Source organism: Macrobrachium rosenbergii, chromosome 13, assembly GCF_040412425.1.
Source record: "Macrobrachium rosenbergii isolate ZJJX-2024 chromosome 13, ASM4041242v1, whole genome shotgun sequence".
Lineage (NCBI taxonomy): Eukaryota > Metazoa > Arthropoda > Malacostraca > Decapoda > Palaemonidae > Macrobrachium > Macrobrachium rosenbergii.
Window position 1 is genome coordinate 828534 of NC_089753.1, and position 25765 is coordinate 854298.

The 25765-nt window shown below is 38.7% G+C and overlaps 1 protein-coding gene across 4 annotated transcripts in view; it reads right to left on the minus strand.

Annotated features, from left to right (window-relative positions):
• LOC136844855 (uncharacterized) overlaps positions 1–25765 on the minus strand; it is an 855665-nt gene that overhangs the window by 99760 nt on the left and 730140 nt on the right. For all 4 annotated transcript variants that reach the window (XM_067114093.1, XM_067114090.1, XM_067114092.1 and 1 more), the window contains exon 13: positions 102–221. In XM_067114093.1, the coding sequence (XP_066970194.1) occupies positions 102–221 (120 nt within the window). The remainder of the gene's footprint in view (positions 1–101; positions 222–25765) is intronic.

The window sequence follows — 25765 nt, forward strand, 5'->3', positions numbered from 1 at the left end:
TATTAGCACCTAATAATAATTAAATGACTGAAATGAGTGTTTAAACATTCTAAAGAAACTACAATTAATGAAATTTCATGGTGGTAATGCAACTTACTTACATTTTAAGTTAGGGAGTTTATACAAATTAGTAACAGCTCCACTCAGGAAGTTGAGAGTATTTCCAAGCCCTTCAACATACAGATTTTCCCAGCTGTCATTATAAAACATGTCAGGTTCACCTGTAACAAGGATCTAATGCATTAACAAAAATACATCTGATACCAATACTGTAAAACATGTTTCACTTGTCAGTTTTAATGGAAATAAAAAATACTTATAAAATGAACAAGCTGCTTTTGTCTCAAAACATAATATGCATTGTATGGGAAGTAAAAATTCCCATCTGATGGCACTGTTGATTACAAGAAGTCATTTAACAGCTTCACTTTAGTAATCTTGTTAAATGATGTCAGGCTACCTGAAATCATCCATTTACAACAAAGTAGTAATCCCTTGATTATCCAGAACTCGTCATTATCCAACACACCCAGACCAGGGACCAACGCCCCAAAGATTTATGATATAAATTTCAAAAAATTTGAAAAAACCGCTCTCCGATAGTTGGCAATGTTGTGTGGCCTCAGGAAAATGTTGATAATACTGCTTACACTCATAAATGGACTGAAAAAGGGTTTTGGGGGGTGGGAGGGACCTCAAGAAGTTTATAGTGGGGGGGGTGTCAGATGGCTGGGAACTATGGGGCAGTAAGGCTGTGTAGAGGAACTCATTCAGAGAAGGGGTTTTTTGGAAGGTGGGTGGAGCTGGGGAGCAGTTTTCCTGGCTGGGGGGGAGTGGGGATAAAGAGTTGGATGGGTGAAGAGGGCTTTGTAGAATCTGATTAGCTAAAGCTTGTTTCGTCTCATGTTTTTGTTAATAATTTTTCCACAGTTTACTAAATATGTACATTACTGTACTGTACCAAATCAAAAAGAGAGAGAGAGAGAGAGAGAGAGAGAGAGAGAGAGAGAGAGAGAGAGATTGCCTACACTGAAGCCTATAAGTAACATACACACACTCCCTCACTTTTTTATTTATATTTTATGTTACTCTATTTATATTTTTATTGTATATTCTCATTTTTCTATTTTTACAACCCAAAGATAACTACAATCATGTGCACTTGGTAAGCACGTACGCACACACTCATTTGCTGGCTGGTGGCACCAAGGTTTCAACAACTTTGCATTTTAAATAATTTTATGGTAATTACAGATGAAATATCAACAATGATGAAAAATTTGTTTTATGATCTGTGTGCTAATCATACTTAAGAGTCAACTACAGCGAGGGCACAATTTCATAAAAGTCGACTCAGTAAAAGTTGCAAGGCATTTTGTGTTTGATTTTGTCATCCAGTGTTTTTTACACAATTTGGGTATGTTGAATCCTAATCTGCCAGATGACAGTCTCTATTTTTTGTTTTTAATGCTTGAGAGCCAAAAACAAAATGGCTGCCAAATTAGCAATTTATGCTCATAGTTTCTTTACTATTTGCACTAAATACAAGTCTAAGTAGTTGATTCAGTCTAATTTTGGGGTCGGGAATTCAAATATAATGTTCTCCTTACACTAGAAGAAAATTTTGACCTTAAAAACAAAATGGCGGCTAACCAGAGAGCTAAAAACAATATGGCTTCCAGCATATATTGTACTTTGTTTCCAGTTTTATAACATAACTTGCAAACAGACTAATTAATAAAGATGATTCCAATGCATCTTATAACTGAGACATATATATCTTGCAATGTATGTTTTCTTTTCTTTACAGGTGTGCCTAATTTCCCAAGTAATGAGGTGAAAGAGTTGAGTTTGTAGTATATGAGTGGTGGTAAGAGAGAATTGAGAAATGGAGCCAATGTCACAACAAAAGAGACCAGTCTTTGATATCAACTATGAACAATGAAAAGGACAAACTAAGACCCAGTAGCAAACAAGGCCTTGATATTTTAAAAGAAGCAGCCCAAGAAAGGCTAAAAAGAAATGATGAAAAAAATAGATACTATTGATAGGATATTAGGATGTGCACAGGACACGGGAATATCTTGCCATAAAGATTGTTACTGCACCTTTACAAGTAAATAACAGATTTCCAGACTTAAAGTCAAACAGCCTCAACACTCATCAACTAATCAAGATACAGAAAATATCAGACACACAAGAAGCACCTCTAAATTGATTAACTAGAAAAGATGTATCTTTTGTAAAGATGTAAAGTATGAAACATTGCATGCAGTCATGTCATTTAATACCAGTAACAAAATACTAGATTTAGCCAGGTTTGATCACTGACTATGCATCGCCTTGGCAGGTATAAGCGACCTCATTGCTGCAGAAGCTAAATATCATTTGAAGTGTTATACAATATTCTGCAGAAAAGCCTCAGATGTGCAGGATACCATACAAAAAGATGATGTTGCAATGGGCTGGTTGTGCTCTGTGTTAAAGAGTGCCTCAAGAGGTCACATTCTATACCTTAATGAAGTATGGGATTACTACAGTGGCCTTTGTCAACAAGCTGAACAAGATATACCTAGCTCTTTTATCACAAGGAGAGCAACCTTTAAACAAGCTGTTGCTGGCCTAGTCAAAAATGTCTATGATTTTCATGTCCTGGAGAAATCTGAAGATTATGCAAAAGGAACTGTGCTTGTTTCAAAGGGTTTTGCCCATATTCCCATTGCTACCATGTTGTCACAGGAACAAGAAGAGGATGAGACATTTATCCCTGTTTATAAGCCTGGAGATGACATTTTCCTGTCCCTTATGCATGTTGCTCTTAAGCCGAGATCTGATATTCTGTATCACGCACCTTATAAGGTGTCAAAGGAAGCTGCAATTGCATGTGTTCCAGATTCTGTGCATATGCTTTTAAAAGTACTGTTTGGAGGTCAAGAGGTTCTGGAAGGCAACAATGTTGATGGCGATGATCAAGGTGGCAAAAATGATGGAGATAATGGCGATAGAGATGATGGGGATGAGGATGATGATCTGGATGATAGCAGGTATACTGTGACTTCGACAGCTAGTCATGACCAGATAACCTCGTTAGCTCAAGACATGGTGTACAGAGTCAGTAAAGGAGCTATTTGGACTAAAACATGTGGGTCTTGCATTGACCATACATCAGGCTACCAGGTCAAAAGTACTTGTACAACTGCTACACAAGGCAGGACATACAATAAGCTACAGGAATGTCTTACAAGTTTACAATGCTCTTGCAGAAGATACACTCAGAACTATTGATGTTGATACAGGATCTGTTATCCCAAGAAACCTGGTGCCGAACAGATTTGTTCATTTTTCTACAGATAACTCGACATATTAGACACCAGCTTAGATGGGAAGGATACCATTCATTCTACCCAAATAGCTGCATGGTAACATGGTCCTCCCTCTGAAACAAACACTCTAAGTGATCTCAAACCATCTAGGAAGGGCCTTGTTATACCAGAGGCACTAACAAGTAATTTGCCACCAAGAAAATATGTCAACCACCCAGAGCCAATATTTGAAAAGGAAGTTCAACATGATTGGGTTGATTATAAGGAAGACTGTCCTGAAAGGACACTTGCCAATGCCAAAGACATGGCATTTATTGCAAGGAGAAACTCCAAGGAGCAAAACCTTGGATGGATTGCTTATAATGCAAATCAAAGTGAGATTAACTAAAAAATAACCACAATAGGTTTTCTGCCAATGGTGTTGAGCCCAGCTGAAGAATATGAAACCCTAAACACTGTCATCTTAAGGTGTCAGCACATATCTGAATCACTGGGACAGACTCATGTGGTACTAACAGCTGATGAGCAGTTGTATTCCAAATTAATGGAACTGAAATGGTCACAGAATGATCAATTTCTGATACCACGGCTTGGTGGCCTTCATATATCACTGAATTATTTAAAAGCCTTAGGTCAGCAGTTCCAGTCATCTGGATCAAGGAGGTCTGGACCGAGAGTGGTGGTCTGGGTATGACCACATGAGACAGGGTAATTTTGGGGAAAGATTATGAAAAAGGAATGCAAGTGCACAAATAACTTTCCAAGCCCTCTTGGTGCTACTGTTACCTCAACTAATGTAATTCCTTGAAGAAAATTATCAAGCCCTCAAGCAACAGTTGGAAGCTGCAGTTATTGAAGATAGTGATACAAATCTCATCGGTGTGATGACATCTCAAAAATACTTGGATATGGTCAAGCAATTTGAGGAACAGAAAGGACAGAATCCAAATTATACCTTTTGGTTCATGTATCTAAAATTGGTCTGTATTCTGCTGCAATTCATACGTGCCAGTCATGATGGTCTATGGGAGCTCCACCTTGAATTATTCAGAAGAATGTTGCCTGTTTTCCATCGTTTTGGTCATACTAATTATGCCAAGTAGGGCTCAGTGTTCTTGGTCCAAATGAACATGCTCCCACTTGAAGTAGAGCAGGAGTTCCTGGATGGAAATTTTGTAGTTAAAAGGGGCAATGCTAAATTCAACCAGGTTAATCCAGACCAAAGTTTAGAATGGTTAAACAGTACAGGTAAAAGTGGTGGTGGGATAGTCGGCATCACAAAGAGCTTAACAGCATTAAGCAGAAGGAGTCTATATTTCGACCTAAGGTCCCAAATATATGAAAAAACAAAGAAAATGTTTGGTACTGACATAGACCAGTTTTCTAGTCACAAAGAGTCAAGTCTGTCAAGGAGGATAAAAGATGCTGGAGATGAGTATAAAGTTGTCCAGAAACTTGCTGCTTTCAGAGTATTTTCAACTGAGGCTGTGGAACTAATGAACTGTGCTACAAAGGATCAACCTACTGAGGAAATTCAAGAGCCCACATTGAGAGTCAAAAGATTTGGTATGCATCAACTGAAGGAATTTGTGCAGGAATGGTTGCTATCACCTACAGATGCCCCAGATCTTAAGAAATTCCACAGTTCTATGGTCAGAAGTATCCCTGCAACATTTGCAAAACTGTATGAAGTGAAGAAATCAGATAGCAACACACCAGCTATAAAACCTGATGGATCTGTGTTGCAAAGGCTTGTGATATGCTATGCTGCAGGAAGGAATGTAGATCTGGATGACATCCTAAAACATGAACTTCTGCCTATTCCATTCTCATTAGCTAACACAGATGACAGCCTTAAAGAGGGGCAAAACCATCTTTTGATGGATATACTTTTACAAAGAATAACATGTAGCAACCAGTATGAAGTACCCAAGGATGCCACTCTAGTAGCTGATGGCCAAGCTTTAGTTGCTGCCCTTGGAAAACCACAGTCACTTGAAATCAGAACATTTGGTGATTTTGCCAAACCATATTGTGAGTGTATCTTTCAGCATGGAAAGTGATATGCAAGAATTGATGTTTTTGATACATACATTCAGCCATCAATTAAAGACGGAACCAGGTCGAAGAGGGCAAAACCCACAGCAATCCGGAGAGTAACTGAAAATGATGGCGTACCACTTCCTCAGGATATAAAGCAGATCTTGCGCTCTATCTTTCGCATAAATTGATGGACTTTGCCCCAGAGGAAAAGTGTGTTATCACTGGCGGTGGTCTGGCACAAGCTGAGGAGGTGATAAGTAATAGAATGAACTTGAATCTAACTGGTCTGTCAAGCACGCAAGAAGAGGCAGACACACGTATGATTTTGCATTGCCTACATACCCAGTCATCAAACATTGTGGTGTGGTCCAGAGACACTGATGTCTTACTCCTTCTTATTGCACATAAACCAGCTATGGAAAACGAGCAGGTCTGGATGAAAGCTGGAACAAGCTCAGCACCCAAGTTCATTCAAATCATTGCCATCATAACTAGCTGGAATATGTCTGAGGAAGTCACATCATCATTGTTGGCATTTCATGCAATCACTGGATCGGACACAACATCATAACATTATCTCTCTGGTCATATCAAAATGACTGCTTTCTGACGTTACTTAGATAGCCCGGAGCTTTTGTTGCACCTTGGAAGAGATACTTTGACAGAGGAAACTATACAGAGATGTGAATTGTTCATATGCAACGTGGACAATGTTGCACAGGCAGCTTCTGCTGATGAAAAGCAGGTGATCCTTTTCAAAATAGGTGTTGATCCTGAAAAATTGCCACCTACCAGTGATGCTTTGAAGCTGCACATAATGAGGGCCCATCTGTAAGCCATGGTCTGGCTTAAGGCCACAGAGCCGAAACCAATGATACCTCACCCAACGAATGTGGATGGATGAATGCAGAAGGCCATTTCAAACCCAAACTTGTAACTTTGCTGCCTGTTCCTAGGAGTTGCCTTGATGTAGTGAGATGCAGTTGTTCAAGGAACTGTGTAACAGGTAGAAGCAGCTGCCAGAAGGCCAACATGACTTGCACTGGACTATGCAAATGCAATGACCAGTGCTATAATGTACAGGAGAGAAGATGAGGTTATTGTTGCTATGTAACTTGTAAGTAACAGGTTTAGATTAACTCAAGTTCATTTGTCTTGTAGCTTACATTGAAGATGACCAGTGCTATAATGCACATAAGATGAAATTATTGTTGCTATGAATGAAAAACAATGTTGATACTGTGGGGCACAATTTCCAAAAAATCTTACAACTACAGGCATTTGGTGCTAGATTTTACCATCCTGTTTTGTCTTGTTTTTTTTTTTTATTTACACAATTTGGGTGTGCTAAATCCAAATCTCCTACTTACCCAAAAATTTGTAGTATTCAGCTATTTGACCATTTTTCTAGTGAAAATTATACAAAATGCAAATCTATCTGCCATCTTGATTTTAGCTTACTAATGAGCTGCCATCTTGGATCTTGTGATCTAAATGGCTTTCAGTTACAAAAAGGTTCTAATACTCAAGAACCTGACCTAAAAATTAGTATGACTGCACTTTTTAAATTTTTTTAGTGCAAATAGTACAGAAGTTACAAGTATAAACTGCCATTCCAGCAGTCATTTTGTTTTTAGCTATCTAGCCTTAAAAACATAAAATATCGAATGTCATCCAGCAAATTTGGATTCAGCACACCCAAATTGTGTAAAAAAACACTGGAAGACAAAATCTAACACAAAATGCCTGTATTTGTATGATTTTTTTAAATCGTGCCCTGATTAACTGTACTTGTAATGAAATTTTGTACAGTAAATCAAGAAAATCAAAAAAGAAAATTGGTAAAAGTGATATCTTGCTAAGAAACACACACACAAATGCACACATTATGTAGAGAAGGTAATGTCAACACTGATGAAATACCACATGAAGATATAAACACAAACACACACACACAGGCATACAAGTTAAGCTTCCACATTATGAGGTGAAATGAAAAATAATTAATTCCAATAAAATAGAAAATGATTAACTACTTTTTAGCAGGATTCTTAAAATGTATTTCCTTTGGGCAGTTGTCACTGAGTAATGCCATATGTATTAAGAGGAGTGCACGCTTCGATTTTGTATGAATATTTTTTAAATTAAAAAAAAATGGTTAAATGGCCGCAAAGCGAATTAGCAATGGAAAATCTCAGCATCATCAATTAAGTGAGATAAATATTGAGGAAATTGAACACAACTTCAGCTATAAGAAATTCAACTTACTAACACATCTGTTTGGCACAAGTGAAAGTATAGAAGAAGTTCTTCATTCGAGAGACAAAAAGGCTTGAAAATCAAACTCCAAACACCAAAAAGACCAAACAAGTGAAAAAAAACAACTGAAAATGAGTCAAGAATATCAGCCTGGTATCTACTAAACTTTTAGTTTCTTAGTTTCAAACCAGGCAACAATGAGTCAGGTGGTACTTGATGATACCCTCGCCTCGAGCAAATAACAACCCTTTTTATAAAGGGGGGGGGTGACCTGGAGCCAGAAATCAACCAAAATAATGCTCTTAGATATGTTTTTTCCACAAGTGCCAAGAAAAAAACACTTTTTGACCTTTACGGTTGTTTTTCTCAGTTTTTACTTTTTTGCACTTCAAACATATGTGTCTGGTAAAAGTGACCAGTAGATTCTACATATATATTTCAGCCTAAAAAAGCAATAAAAAACGATTGCCCACTTGGCTACTATGGTGAGGATGGGTCTATTCCAGCTCTAATAAATATATCTGAAAACGACAAGTATACTGTATGTATGTACGAGAGGTGATAGACTTTTATCCTTCTCGTGGTCAGGTCGGCAACGTGTCCTCCCTGTGAATATGGAATTCGGGTTCGCTTCCCACGACCGGTGTTCACAGGCTCTTCAATTTCTTCCATTTGGATACTTTCGGCTTCATAGTTACAAGCATATCCAAAAAAGCGCGAAGAATTCGAGAAGTTAAGAGGGCACTGTGGCTATTAGAATTACATATGTGTCTGGTAAAAGTGACCAGTAGATCCTACATATATATATTTCAGCCTAAAAAAGCAATAAAAAACAATTGCCCACTTGGCTATGATGGTGAGGATGGGTCTATTCCAGCTCTAATAAATATATCTGAAAACGACAGGTATATGTATGTACGAGAGGTGATAGACTTTTATCCTTCTCGTGGTCAGGTCGGCAACGAGACCTCCCTGTGAATATGGAATTCGGGTTCGCTTCCCGCGACCGGCGTTCACAGGCCCTTCTGTTTGGATACTTTTGGCTTCGTGGTTACAAGCATATCCAAAAAAGCGCGAAGAATTCGAGAAGTTAAGAGGGCATTGTGGCTATTAGAATTACATATGTGTCCGTAAAAGTGACCAGTAGATTCTACATATATATATATATATATATATATATATATATATATATATATATTATATATATATATATATATATATATACAGTGATCCTCAAATATATTCATCAGATAATGGGGGCCAGAACCCCCATGTTAAGTGAAATTCCATGAGTAGCATTGGCCCCTCCCTAGGGAGGCATATACTGTATAATACATGGTATAATATTTAAAGGTTCTTTACTGTGTAAAGCCAATAATCCCACACTGTTATAAACACTTCCAATGCACATTAAACACTGTATTACTATTTTGATCTCCTATCACAGTAATATGCAAAAAAAAGATCGTCCCATATTTGTAATGTTTTACGTTCTGAGAATCAGCTGACTGAAGCTGCTCACTACTAAACGAAAGAATTAGGAAAATAATTTTTTATAGTTGCCAAAATATATATAATTTATCAATGAAATTATTTTTAATTCTGTACATAAAAAGATTATGATACAGTAATTCATATTTCATTGAGAGATAGAGAGAGAGAGAGAGAGAGAGAGAGATAGAGAGAGAGAGAGAGAGATGAGAGATAGAAATGGTGTGTATGTACAGCACAGTAGCTTGGGATGAGACTAAGTCTTGACTAAGTCTTGACAAGCTGGTGATGATAGAGTATACAGTATCCTTGAGTTGCTTATGTATGAAATTCAGTTTTTATTATTTTTACAGTGATTTAAGATGAAACATCAACAGTGATAAGGTATTCTCTTATGTACCACTCACGTGCCTTGTCCGAGTGCCTGTATTACTATTTTGATCTCCTATCACAGTAATATGCATAAAAAAGATCGTCCCATATTTGTAATGTTTACGTTTTGAGAATCAGCTGACTGAAGCTGCTCACTACTAACGAAAGAATTAGGAAAATAATTTTTAGTTGCTAAAAGAAACAAATTTGTCAATGAAATTATTTTTAATTCTGTACATAAAAGTTTATGATACAGTAATTCATATTTCATTGAGAGAGAGAGAGAGAGAGAGAGAGAGAGAGAGAGAGAGAGAGAGAGATGGTGTGTACTGTACAGCACAGTAGCTTTCACGAGACTGTATTTTGTATCCTAGAGTTGCCCATACGTATGAAATTCAGATTTTAATTATTTTTACAGTGATTTAAGATGAAACATCAACAGTGATAAGATATTCTCTTATGTACCACTCACATGCCTTGTCCGAGTGCCTGTGGGTATATCGAAGCTTCCAGTCCTTTTGAAGAGCCTGTCGGTCTCGAGAAAACCGTTCTTCTCGTAACATGATGAAACATCGCTGTTTTCCAACCTGGCTAATATGGCTGCCTATATGGTGGTACTTTTAATTTTAATTTTCAATGAATATTTCTGAAAAATCCGGTATATGTATGCAGTGAAGCATCTTTTGTTTTAACTTCATTTTGTACTGAATTATATGTCATAATGCAATAAACCAACAGTACTAATTTCTTCCGATATTAATATTATTAATGGAATTAATGAAATATTTGGGTCTTCATATTATCGGGCACTATTTTGAAATTTCCTGGTAAAATGACCAGTAGATATTTTTTCAGCTTATAATATAATAAAAACGAATGGAAAAAATCCATACGATGGTGATGGGTCTATTAATAGTTGAACAAAGTAGCGAGGGTTCACTGTATATATATATATATATATATATATATACTATTATATATATATATATATATACTGTATATATATATATATATATATATATATATATATATATATATATTCAACTATATATATATATATATATATATATATATAGTTACAAGCATATATATATATATATATATATATTAAGATATATTACATATGTGTCTGGTAAATGACCAGTAGATTCTATATATATATATCATAAAAATATAATAAAAATATTGCCCACTATGTATGATGTGAGGATGGGTCTATTCAGCTCTAACAAATATATCTGAAAATATATATATATATATATATATATATATTTATATCCTATATGCCAGAATCTACTGTGACCTCACTTTTAATATGGACACATATGTTCGATTCTAATATACAATTCACAGGCTCTTCAAATTCTTCCGCTTCTGGATATTTTCAACTCGTAGTTAAAGCATATCCAAAAAGCGGAAGAAATTGAAGAGTTAAGAGGGCATTGTGGCTATTAGAATTACATATGTGTCTGGTAAAAGTGACCAGTAGATTCTACATATATATTTCAGCACAAAACCATAAAACGATTGCCCCTTTGGCTACGATGTGAGGATGGGTCTATCAGCTCTAACAAAATATATCTGAAAACGACAGGTATATGTATGTATGAGAGGCGATAGACTTTTATCCTTCTCATAGCCAGGTCGGCAACGTGACCTCCTTGTGAATATGGTAATGCGGGTTCGATTCTCGACCGCCATTCACAGGCTCTTCAATTTCTTCCGTCTGGATATTTTCGGCCGTGAGTTACAAGCATATCCAAAAAAGCAAGAATTCGAGAAGTTAAGAGGGCATTGTGGCTATTAGAATTACATATATATATATATATATATATATATATATATATATATATATATATATATATATATATATATATATATATATATATATATATATATATATATATATATATATATATATATATATATATAATATATATATATATATATATATATACACATATACACAGAAATACTTGATCTTACACGATTCGAGTTGCGTGAATTCACACACACACGAACTTTTCACTGGAACCTAACTAATGGGCATACGCGATTTTTTCACAGACACATGAAATTCTCGAGAATCCCTGCAGAAGTGGGTGTTTAATTTTTGAAGTAATTTACAAGTTTTCATGCTTTATGAAAAATGCATTTCATTCTTTTATGGGTAAAATGTGTATGACAAATGCATTTCATGCTTTTATGTGTAAAATCTGTATGAAAAATGCATTTCATGTTTTAATGTGCAAAATATCTATGAAAAATGCATTTCATGCTTTCATGTGTGAAATCTCTATGAAAAATGCATTTCATGCTTTCATGTGTAAAATCTGTATCGAAAATGTATTATTTTTATTTTTGTACATTCATAAATATGATGCAAAGGTAATTTCAGCACATTCACTTAGTGTACTTTTACAAGATGTGATACCCATTTGCAAAGTTACTGCACTTTTCAAAGATGATACCCCTGCAGAAAATGCTTGTTTAATGTTTGAAGTTCACTTATAAGTTTTCTTGCTTTTAACTGTAAAATCGATATGGAAAATTTATATTTATATTTCTGTACATAAATATCATACAAGTATTATGTCCATTTGCAAAGTCTTTGTCACAAGGACTTTACATGACCTTGAGATGAGGTTGTTCAGTCGCGCTCATTTGATAAAATGAATTCGTTAATGTAATATCAGAGATGTAACTAAGAGTTGTATAAGTGTCATTCTTTGAAAATTACTCTGTTCACCTCAGAGAAAAGTGCTGGTGCTATCTGTATGTGCATGTAATTACAGCACGTTCAGTTGATGTACTTTTATAAGATGTGATACCCTTAGCTACTGCATTTTTCAAAGATGATACCCCTGTAGAAAGTGTGTTTAATTTATAAGTTTTCGTGTTTTTAGGTGTAAAATCAGAATGGAAAATTTGTATTTATATATCTGCGCATAAATACGATACAAAAGCAGTACAGTTACTTTATTACAGTATCTCTCTCTCTCTCTCATTCGTAGTTAGCACTCAAACATACTTTTACAACTTATTATTTCTCTGGTACGTCATTACCTGTACAGTATATAATTTTAAATTGATTGAATTTTACCAGTACTGTACTACCTTCTACGAACATTATGTACATTTTTTCCATGTTTTATGGAATTGTACTTTTGTTGACTGTGACGTTTTGCCTAGTAACGCAAAGAAAACGGCTTTTACTCTAAGTGACAAAGAAAACGGCATCCCATGAATTAGGGGTAACATTAGTTTACATACGCACCTACTGTAAATGCACTATTATGAAACTGTGCAGTACTCAATTTTTATGTCAACCATTTACTGTATTCCTTTTTTAAGGGTAATAAGCTAAATTTTAAATAAAATTACACTAACTTTAGTTCATTTAAAAGTTAGCTTAATACTTTGGGAGCATGATTAGGGTCATATTTAGTACTTAAACTCTGGAAATAAACATTTATTACCATTTTTAAAGACCATGCCAAACTTACGCGAAAATTCACCTTGCACAAGGGGCTCCAGAACCTAACCTCGCGTAATTTCGAGGTATGACTGTATATATAAATTTCGAGGTATGACTGTATATATATATATATTGGCAGTCCCCAGTTTACGACGGGGGGCAGTTCCGTTTTTACGCCGCGTCATAAACCGAATAATCGTCGAAAATCATTAAAAATCCTTAGAAAATCTTAGTTTTAATGCTTTGGGTGTATTGAAAATGATGTAAACTACATTTTTATTGAGTTTTTCATCAAAAGACCTCCAAATTTTTATTATTCTGCTGTTTTGGAGCCATATTTCTTCCGACAGATCAGCGTACGATGTGTCGTAACCCCGGGACATGCGTCATAAACCGGGAAATAATTTCTGATGAATATATTTGAAAAGCATTGTAACCTTGGAACGCCGTGAAATCGACTGCGACTAATATAAACCGGACCCGTCATGTAAACCGGGGACTGCCTGTATATATATATGTATGTATATATATATATATATATATATATATATATATATATATATATATATATATATATATATATATATATATATATATATATATATATATATATCATCATCATCATCATCATCATCCAGGTGCCATATCCCCAAGGGCGTCGGCAATCATGGCTCGCCACTCCTCTCTATTTCCGGCTCTCTGCAGCAACTGAGCTGCAGACATTCTTCCTCCAGTCATTCTCACCAATCCATCCATATATTTTTGTCTATGTCTTCCTCTTGGCCGACTTCCATTGATTTTACCAGTGAGAGAGAGATGTTCTAGTTCTTGTCTTCTCACTATGTGACCCACAAACCGCATTTGTCTACCTCTCACTGAAGCCAAAAGTTCTCTCTCAATGCCTACTCTCTCTAATACCTGCTCATTAGTTTTCCTTTCTGTCCATGATATTTTCAGCATCCTTCTCCAAAACCACATTTCTGCAGCCTGTAACCTCTCCTCATCTGCCTTCCTCAAGGTCCAAGTTTCACAGCCATACACCAATACAGACCAAACAAAACATTTCACAAATCTTCTCCTAAGATTCATCGATATTTTTGAGTTGGTGACTAATTTCTTTATTTTACCAAATGCATCTTTTGCCATGGATATTCTCTTCCTGATCTCTTTTCGCATTTTCCATCACTTGTGACAGTGCACCTAAATAATTAAAACTATCGGTTTGTTTAACTGTTTCAGCATTAATTCTTATATCTGTTCTTGGGGATTTCATCTTTGGAGATTACCATAACTTCTGTTTTCTTAATATTTATTGACAGACCTCTTTCTCTGCTTGACTCGTGTAAAGTACTGACTAAAGCTTGAAGTTTATCATGAGAGTCTGCAACAAGTGCTGTATCATCAGCATATCTGATATTATTAATATTGACTCCTCCAACCTTAATTCCTTCCATATCTCTGAGATCTCTCATTATCATTTCACTATATAAATTGAAGAGATCTGGTGATAACACACAACCCTGTCTTACACCTCTCTTGATGTGCCGAGTCTCTGATTCGTCATTTTCTACTTTCACTGATGCCTCTTGATTCTAATATAAATTCTTTATCAATCTTAGATCTTTCCCATCAATATTTATCTGTTCCAATATCCTTATAAGGTCTACATGTCTAACCCGATCAAAAGCCTTTTCATAGTCAACAAAACAAATATATAGATCTTTTTCACTACTTCTATTGCTCTCTCCATCAACATTCTCAAAATAAAAATTGCATTTCTTGTCCCTTTATCTCTCATAAAACCACACTGTTCATTGCCAATCTCTGGGAGTATCTTATTTCTTATTCTATTCAAAACAATCCTAAATATTATTTTTGTGATCTGACTCATGATACTGATAGTCCGGTGTTTATTGCACTCAAGTGTTCCTGGTATTTTTGGCATTGTGATAAATGTTGATTTGTACATCTGTGTTGCAGGCTCTCCATCTTCATATATTCCTTCCACTATTTCCATTAATATATCAATGATGTATTCTCCCAGAGCTACCAACATCTCTGCTGCTATTCCATCATCACCTGTTGCTTTCTCGCTTTTCATTTGTTTTAAAGATGCCTCTATCTCTGATCTGATTATACTTGGTCCCTCTCCGTTGTCATTGAAGTCTAGATGTTCTATTCTATCATCATCAAACAATTCTCCAATATATTCCGTCCATCTTTCCAATATTTCTTTTGACTCCATTACTATGGTTCCATCCGCTTTTTTAATACCAGTGCTGATACTTCTCTTCTTTTTAAAAGTAATTTCTTTCACCTTATCATACTTTCTCCGTTCATCCCTTTTATCAAAATCTTCTACCTCCTCACAAATCTCATCCATCCATTTCTCCTTTGCCCTTGTGCATTCCCTCTTAATAGTTCTATCCAGAGCTCTATATCTATCTTCATTTTACCCTTCTGTAGCCTTCTTTCATCCATCATTATCAAGATATCTTCTGTCATCCATTCTCTCCGAGCTCTCCTTTCTGTTGTTGGTATTATTTCATTACCTTCTCTTATTGCATTTTCCATATTTTGCCACTTTTGCTGAGGATGTTGGAGCACTGGGCCTTCCTCCTTAAGCTGGTCATACCTATTTCTTACAATTATATTATATTGGTTCTTCATTTCCTCTGTTTTCAATAATTTCAGTTGCCTCTTTGATTTAGGTGTACTCTTCCTCTGATTTTTCAACTTCACCATCATTGTTGCTACAACTGGTACATGGTCACTATTACAATCGGCTCCTGGGTAGGTTTTCACTTGCTTGACAGAGTTCCTAAATCTTTTATTGATGGTTAGAAAGTCTATTTGGTTTCTAACTCTGTCACCAGGGCTTTTCCATGTCCAGAGATGTCTTGGGTGGTGCTTAAACCAGGTGTTTGATATAATCTGTTCTCTCTCTATGCACCAGTCTACAAATCTGTTTCCTCTCTCATTTCTTCTACCTAATCCAAAAGGCCCAACAATATCCGCTGTTCTTCCTTGTCCCACCTTCGCATTGAGGTCACCAATAACCATAATTACTTCATCCTCTTTGCACTGCTCTCTTGCCTGATTTAACTCTAGATAAAATTGATCAACATCCTCTTCATCATGTTCAGATGTAGGTGCATATACTTGTATTATGCATATATTGAATGGTGTGGCTTTTATACACACTCAACAAAATCCTGTCAGATACAGCCCAATAGCCTTTCAAACATGGTTTCACAGATTTGTCTAGAATCACACCAACACCTCTCTCAGCACTCTGGCCTCCCGAGTATATGAAGGTTCCTCCTGTTGAAGTTGGAGAACATCCCACTCCTGGCCATCTAACCTCACTAAGCCCTAATACTTGTAGCTTCATTCTTTCCATTTCTTTCTCTACATTCATTTTCTTTCCAGCCTGATATAATGTTGTTCTAACATTCCAAGTAGCTATCCTTATTTTCCTTGTTTTCTGTTGTCTTTGGGTTGTTATTACATTTCTTTCTTTTTCTTTGTATATATATATATATATATATATATATATATATATATATATATATATATATATATATATATATATATATATATATATACTCTGATACTAGTATATATATATATGTAAAACTACTGGGATTGGCACCATGGTTATCGGGAAGGGTTCCATTCCTGACAGCGTGATAACATAAAATCAGGGATAATAGCACCGATCACTAGTTATTGGCGCTGATATCCAGTTACTGGCTCCAATAACCTGGGATTGGCACCACTAATAAGTGGGGATCAGCGCCGATAAGTGGGGACCAGCGCCGATAAGTGGGGACCAGCGCCGATAACTGGGGATCAGTGCCAATGACTGGAGACCAGCGCATATCGGTGCCGAAAATCCAGACAAGTGCCATAAAACTGTATCGCTGACAACCGGGGCTGCCTGTACACACACACGTGATATATACATATATATGTATACACAGGCAGTCCCCAGGCACTGGGGGCCTCGGTTATTGGTGATCCAGTTTTAAGGCGGTTGCTAGCGGCGACAATAACTGGATTTTCTGCGCCAATCTCTTCTTATCGGCACCAACATGTGCTGATCTCCGGTTATCAGTGCCACTCCCCTGTTATCGACGGGCAATAAGTAGGGATTCCGCACTATTATCGCCAATTTTCAGTTATATATATATATATATATATATATATATATATATATATATATATATATATATATATATATATATATATATATAGTGAACCCCTGTATTCACGTTTCTCAAGGTTAAATGGACTCACCAATTGCGGGTTTTCTGTAGAACCTATCTAAAAATTTTTGAAACTCACATTCACAGGCTTTTCTATGGAACATATCCATAAAAATATTCACGGGAACCTCCATATTCGTGGATGCAGATTTTTTTGTCTTTTTCATATAGCAATATTCTGTATTTTCATATTTATTGTATAATAACATTAAATAATCATGTAAATCAATAATAACACTGTACTACAGTACTGTACATATAATGGTAATAGAAATTAAATAATCATATTATGTAATACTACACTGGGTACCTTAAGGGGAGCGCACACTTATATAGAAATAATGCTCCGATTTTTATGAAATTTTTATGTTATACACATACAGGTAGTCGCCAACTTACAACCTATGCGACTTACGACTGAGCGACTTTACGACGGCTATGACAATATAATAATATATAATATTTAATTTTATATTTTGCTAAAATACGTCGAGCGCGCGTACGATACTTTTTCCCGCTACCAGCAGCGCACTTATATCCAAGAGATGCTCAGCTTTCGGCAGCGTTCAGTGTGTTTGTGTTGTTCGAAAATGGTAAAAGATTCATATTTTTGTAATGTATTTTGTATTTCTATTTTTTGCAAATAAATCAAATGTAATAACAAATTACCATATTTGATGACTTATAAGATGCATGTCTGAATAGGACACACCCCAATTTCAGCAGGACATTGAGGGAAAGAAAATAAGGTTTTCTAGCCTATGCTCATATGATTTTGGTAAGTAAAAACTGTAGTATTAGGTTATCATATGCATATTGTTTCTTACCAACAGAATCAACAAAAACATTAATAAAGAAGTTATTTACCATATTTATATTTATCAAAATATGTATTATACAATCAGCCATTTACTACGATCGAATGTTTCGTCTGCAGCTGAAAGCTACCTCATAGGTATACCAATAGATTGCAACACATTCATTTGTAGACATTGTTTCTTACCAGCAGAATCAACAAAAACATTAATAAAGATGTTACCTACGGTAATATATGTTATATATATCCATTATATATTATAAAAGTATGCAATCAAGGGGTAAAATCCAATAAATAAAAATGTTTCTTATGTAACGGCTCGAGTCTCGTGAGCAACTGAACAAAGCCATGTTATTATTCTTAAAAGAGAATGCTAGCACGAAAGCTTCTGAGTATCAACTCAACGAAGCCTTGTTATTATGCCTAAAGAGAATGGTAGCAGGAATTGTCAACCACCAATTGATCGAAGCCATGTTGTTATGCGTAAAGAGAATGTTAGCAGGAATTGCCAACTACCAACTGAACGAAGCCTTGTTATCCGTAAAGCTCTCGAGATAATCACCAATAGGTGGCAGCACACGTACTGTAAGTCTGTAAATGTGGAATGCGGCGATCCCCTGTATACGACAATAATGATATTAACACATTTTAATGAAAATATCGATAATAACAAAGTAGATATTGATTATAATACTAGCAGTAGTAATTGCGGTGATGGTAAGTGTGATAATGATAAATAATTATAATAAACTTTGCTTTTTAATAGGTTATTAGGATAACACCGAATGTTAGGCTAGGCTACAACATCTACGTGACGTTTCATGTATAATTTCGGCCAAAATTCTTAAATTTTGAGCCTACATTATGTACATAGGACGCAGGGGGATTTTTTAGGCCATTTCTTTTGTTAAAAAAGTGCGTCTTATACGCCGTCAAATACAGCATGTATTTAATTCAAACCTATAAATAAATAAAAGTAAATAATACGTCATACGTGTAGCCGATTGGCAATGCAAATGGCGGATAAGAAAATGTAAACAGACCAGACAGATGGTTTGAATAACTACAATAAAAATGTTAAATACAGTAATAAAAGTAAGTATTAATCAAGAAGTTCAAGCATGATAAGATTTCATATGCTAAACGTAATAATAGGTCCTATACATGCACATTTTTGGGATAATATAAAATGTATATGTAGGCTAGTCATACTTAGGATATAATATATGATGGATAATATCATGTGGTACAGAATACATGTACGTATGAGGTTGGTCGACTTACGACGAGATCGACATACGACCGCTCTGTCAGAACCTAATGCCGTCGTAAGTCAACGACTACCTGTATATAAGGTGATGTTCCAGAAAAAATTCGAGTGATCGGATGATTATTTTGGATATTATTAAAAAAATTTTTTTTAAAAATTAAGAAATTAAAAGTGTTACTCCTCCTTTATTATTAGAGCTATTGCAATGCGGCTTCATACATAGAAAGTATATCATAGTAGGAAAAAAATCATGGGGAGAGTTTTTCAATTTTTCCTTTTTTTTGGATGGGGACGAGGGGGGGATTTTCCCAAAAAATTTGTATAATTTGATTCTCACAGCTTCCTCGTCAACCAAAGAAAAAATCTAGGCCCAAAAAAATATTAGTCTTTCTTTCCTCTTTCCAATGGTATATTTAACTTTAAAATTGGCCTAAAAAAAGTATTTAGCATTTGAAGTGCAAAAAGTGAAAACTGAGAAAAAGCGACCGTAAAGGTCAACAAGTGTTTTTTTTGGCACTCATGGAAAAAACTTATCTTAGAGCATTATTTTGGTTGATTTCTGGCTCCAGGTCAACCCCCCCCCTTTTATAAAAAAAGGGATTTTGACAAAGGAAAAATCTATTTCTGAGGGAGGACCTGTGTCACCCGGTGAAATTCCCATTAAGCACGAATTTCTAGGTATAAATATTGCTAAATATACGAGAGAAAAAAGCTATCAGGAATGCTGGGGTTACTACCCCCAGATCGATCATCTATAATGAAATAGACGTCGGTATTGGTAAGGGTGAGTGAATATTGCCACTGCCACAGGACTGTACTCTGTAGACAACCCAATGTCAAAAACCCCGGAACGTGAAGGGCCGACCCGACGCCAGCACTCACCAGTCCGCCAACCAATGACCCCAGCGCCATCTGTACCCATTCCAGGCTAGCACCCACTTAACAAGCTTGGTATGCCTAACAGGGGGGAAAACCTGGAATCTGGGAGGGTCACCGGGTGACAAAGGTCCTCCCTCAGAAATAGATTTTCCTTTGTCAAAATCCCTTTTCTGAGCTTCGGACCTGTGTCACCTGGTGAAATCATAACAGAGAATCATACTAAGCTTGGTGAAAGTCTAAAAGGGACAAGTAGATAGGTAGACATACATAAAAGCACCATTACTAGTTTTAGTTTTAATTATCCCAGTATCAAAAATATACAAAAAGGAGCATGAACAGTAAAATTGAATAATAATCAAGGATAAAAATCAAGACAGCAGATGGAAGGTACCAAGACTTAAAATTAACAATGACACATATATAAAGGTACCCACTGACTTAAGACTAAATCACAGAAAATTATAACATGTCAAGACTTAAAGACAACATCACAACGCCAGGAGTCAGGCTGTGAAGCATGCCTGACCTAGGACAAGATGGCAGGGTAAGTAAATGAGGCAGGCAGGCGGGAGGGGAAGAAGACAGGATGAAAAGATTAATAATTAACTAGGGCGGAGAGACAATGCTCCCTGCAGCCACTGGAGGGAACTTCAGAGCTTCCAGTGATTTAAGATAGTGGCGCTTAAACACTGATGGAGATTTCCAACCCGTACACTTTTTAAGCTCTTCAAAATTCATATTATGAAAATAATTAGTGGAGGTGGCCACTGCTCGGATATCATGAACCTTAGGTACTGAATCCGGGTTAGCCTGTTTAATGAAATATAGAATCTGTTGTCTGATAGCCTTTAAGGAAAGCATTCCTCCTTTTTCCCTGATAAAAAGAGGACCAGACAAAACCTGAGAAGTTCTCCGTAAATAAGCCCTTAGCGTAGTAACTGGACATAAAGATGGATCCTGTGGAAGAGAAATAACCTTCCAAGGGGACCACCTAACCTGAGGGTCTTCATTTTTTGCTAAAAACTTTTGATCTGGGGAAAGAAGAACTTCTCCTGACGGGAGGAAATCCACATGATTCGCACAGCTAGAGAGGGTGGACAGCTCCGATATCCTGGCACCTGAAGCTAGGCTAATTAGGAACAACGTCTACCTTAACAGATTCAAATAAGGACACTGATCGTTATCGGTTTCTGATGCTAATTTCAGAACATCGTTAAGGAACCAAGAAACCGTATGTGGATGGGTTGTTGGTCTAAGATGAGCGCATGCTCTCGGGATTGATGAAAAGTATGAATCTGTTAAGTCAATCTTGAAGCCATGCAAAAACACCTTTTTTGAAGCTGACTTTGCTGTGGTAATCGTGGCCGAAGCCAGACCCTTTTCAAACAATGACCTGAAGAATGATATTGCCAAATTCATGGTCATGACTTGAGCTTCAGATTCTTTCAGAAAAGATGCCAATTTTTTAACTGCTGAATCGCACTGTTTGAGGGTAGAATCTCTTTTATCTGATTCCAAAACCAGTCTATTAACAGGATCAATATCCGCACCTCTCTGAGCAGCGAATTTCATGAAGTCCATAAAGCCAGGGCATTCAGAATTCTTGAGGAAGCTGACACAGTCCGAGTTTGTACTATTTGGGTCAGCTGTGGTCTGGGTATTTGATGACACCGGAGTTTCAGTTCCAAAAGAAGAGGGAACCAGCTGCTCTTCGGCCAGTTGGGAGCTACCAGGGCCACTTGACCTTTGAATGACCTGAGCTTGTGCAACACTTTCATCAGCAGGTTTATTGGTGGAAACAGGTGGATTTTCTGCCATTTGTTCCAGTCTATCGACATTGCATCTGTGGCGTGAGCTTGAGGGTCCAGGTTGGGAGCAACATAACAAGGGAGTTTGTGGTTGCTCTCCGTGGCAAACAAGTCCACCTGAAGACCCGGAACCTGACGGCGGATCCACTCGAATGAAGCCTTGTCCAGGGACCATTCCGACTCCAGCGGAGTTGCCCTGGACAGAGAGTCTGCAATGACATTCCGGACTCCTGCTAGATGGGTGGCTGACAGGTGCCAGCTGTGTTTTTCCGCCAGGGAGAAAATGGCTATCAACACTTGGTTGATCCGGCTCGATTTGGAGCCTCCCCTGTTTATACAATGCACCACTACTGCACTGTCCAGAACTAGTCTGATATGAATCTGTTTGGCAGGACAAAGCTTTTTCAGAGTCAGAAACACTGCCATTGCCTCTAGAATATTGATGTGGAACTGGCAGAACATTGTGGACCATGTACCTTGTACTTTTTTGTGTTGGGAGTATCCTCCCCAGCCGCTTAACGAAGCGTCTGTGTGGATTACTAGAGATGGAGGAGGAAATTGGAGGGGCACTGACTTTGAAAGACCCATGACTGTGGACCACGGCCGGAGTCTTTTCCTTAAAACTGGAGGAATTAATGACACCTTGTCTCTGAGCTTGATATTGGCTCGTCTCCGCCACACTCTGTCTTTCAGAAGCAGATCTGTGATAGATGCGAACTGAAGAGAACCCAGGATTCTTTCTTGAGTCCTGCGAGAGGCTTTCCTGCATTTGAGGAACTGCCTGGTGGCTTTGGCCATTTCTCTCCTTTTGGCTGGCGGAAGAGACAGCTTGTGCGAGTCTAGGTCCCACTGGATACCTAGCCACTGAAACCGAGCCTCCGGAGTTAGGCGGGATTTCACCCTGTTTATCTGAAAGCCAAGGGACTCCAGAAACTCGATCACTATGGCTGTAGCTCTCTGGCACTCCTCGGCGTTGGATGCCCAAATTATCCAATCGTCCAGGTATGCGGCTAGCATGATCCCCTGGGACCAAAACTGCTGCACTACTGTTTCTGCCAGTTTGGTGAAAATTCTGGGCGCTATGTTGAGCCCGAATGGCATGACTCTGAACGAGTAGGCTTGTTTCCATAGTCTGAATCCTAGGTAAGGAGAGAAGTTTCTCGCAATCGGGACGTGATAGTATGCGTCTGAAAGATCTATAGAGGTGGTGACGGCTCCACGGGGAAGAAGAGTCCGCACCTGCGAGATTGTAAGCATGCGAAATTTGTCACATTGTATGTAAAGATTGAGACGAGACAGATCTAAGATTACTCTTTGTTGACTGGAGCCTTTCTTGGGAACGCTGAACAGTCTGCCTTGGAATTTCAGGTGTCTCACTTTCTTTATGGCCCTCTTTTGGAGTAATTCCCTCGCAAAGTCCTGCAGGGCTTTGGATGGGGGCTGATGGAACCTGACTAGAGGGGGAGGGTCCTTGATCCAACTCCACCCCAGGCCTTTGGATACTATACTGTGGGTCCAAGGGCTGAAGGTCCACTGGTCCCGGAACAGGTAAAGCCTCCCGCCTACCTGAATTGTCTCACTGGGAGGGTGAAGGCTTGCTTCCTCTGCCTCGGCCTCCTCTCCCCCGGGAGAGGGACCGCAATGCAGCCTTGCCTCTGAAGGAGGCCCTTGCTCTGCTTCCCCTTGCGTTTCTATTAAACCCTCGAAATGACCCCTGGCTCTCATAAGAGGGGTTAAACGCCGGAGACGTTATGAAGGTGGGGGAAGCAAGGGAATGCTGAGCCGGCTGCATCAGCACATATTGTTGGGGCTGGGCCTTCGAGGTAGAAGGCTGACCGACCGGCGAGACCGGTACAGCCTAAACGACGGTCTGTGTATGTGGCCTCCTAAACTTCCTGTACCTCTTTCCCGGTCTGCTTTGGGACCCGCGGACTCGGGGCTTTCCTCTTAGCGGGGATACCAGCGGGGAGCGGAGACTCTGATTAGCCCTGGTTCCTTCAGCCAGGACATCATTTACTTCATTCTCAGGGAAGACATTAGCCCCCCAGAACGAGCTTTTCATGAGCTTGTTAGGCTCATGTCTTATGGTGGCGTCCGCAAAGATATGCTTGCGACAGTTCATTTGTGCCACCATAAAGTCGAAAAGGTCCACCTGAAATCCTGCCAGCAGAGATTTCGTTAGGACCTGGAAGAGTGGCTCCTCAGAGTAAACTACCGACGTAGCTTCCGCCAGGCACAGGGAGTTCATTGATCAGCTCAACCGACATCTAGCTTCGAACTCCGGTTTCAGGAGAGCCTCCGGGATTTTGGGAAGCTGCTCGCTGAACAGTGTGGAAGCACAGTCTGGGTCCAGTTTGCCCGCCGTGAAAGTGGTTGGGGCATCCTTCCAGAAGTCAGGGTCCCCAGGAAAGACCATAGAAGTGGGATCAGTTTCCCGGAGCTGAGGCAACGGCTTACCTTCTATGCATGCCTGGGCAGTCGCTAGGGCCACCTTAGACATGCAAGGGGTCGGAATCCTGTCCCTCAAAGAGAACATTGTGAAGTTCCCTTTGAAGGGGGTCAACTTAGTATTTTCTGCCTCCCACTCCGTGAAAGTGCGCAGCAAGGCAGACTGAGCCTGGTCCCTTGGGAAGATGACCGTCTCCCTAGGGACCTTGTCCGATCTCACCCAAGCCTCCTCCATCAACCTGGCGTAGCCTGGGTAGGGGGGCAGCAGGTCTGGTGGAAAGAATTCCAACTCCTGCAGCCTGCGCGTCCCTAAACCCTCGATTGTTAGGGTATCTTCATGCCGGGGAGCATGAAGGGCCAAACGCCAAGGATTTCCCTTGTCAAAGGGAGGAAGAGTGGAGGCATCCGGAATGGGGTGGGACAGTGATGAACCACCGGAGCGCATGAACCCGGAGAGCATACTCTCCTGGCTCTGCAGCCTCTCCGTGAGCTTATTCAATTTCACATCTACTTCTTTGTTGAACTTTCTAAGAAGTATGTCTGCGAACACCTCTGGATCGAAAGCAGGCTGATGAGGAGGGCTAGCCTTGGCTGTCCTAGATCTCGACCCCTTTACAGGGGGAGTGGCCTTGCTTGTGGAAGCCACCGGACTAGCAGCCCGTGGCTTCACAGGAGGGAAAGGAGTTGCCTTGCGGGAGATTGAGGACTTATAGCCCTTAGACTTCAAAGTCTTCTTCACCTTGGGGACAGTCGATCTTGACCTGTCCTCAAGGTAAGAAGACTTCTGGAAACCCTGAAAAGAAGATGTGGATGATGAAGGGGAATCAAAAAGGGAGCCCGCTCCCCCTGCCTCACCTCCCTACCTACCTCCTGGTCCGGTCCGGTATTCATGGGTTCCAAGTCGAGATTGATGGCCGCCACTTCCTCCGATACTTCCACGTACAAGCTGTCATCCTGGGAGGGCTGTGTGTCTACCCGGATCTGTTCAATCAAAGGGGCGGCGACTTCGGTCGGAACAGCCGCAGCGATCCGGGGGCCGGGGTAGAGGAGGTTGCAGATGATCTCTGACAGCACATATGGCTTCCCCGACGGGACGTTCCTCCCAAAGCCAGCCACCCAAGCCCTAAGGGTGGCCAACGAAGCATCACGAGAAGTCTGGTCGGCCTGGAAGAAAACAAGGACTTACTAAACCGGATACTAAGTGAAATGATATATATAAGGGATATGTCAAGTTAAGTATATCTTAGTTTAACCAGACCGCTGAGCTGATTAACAGCTCTCCTAGGGCTGGCCCGAAGGATTAGAT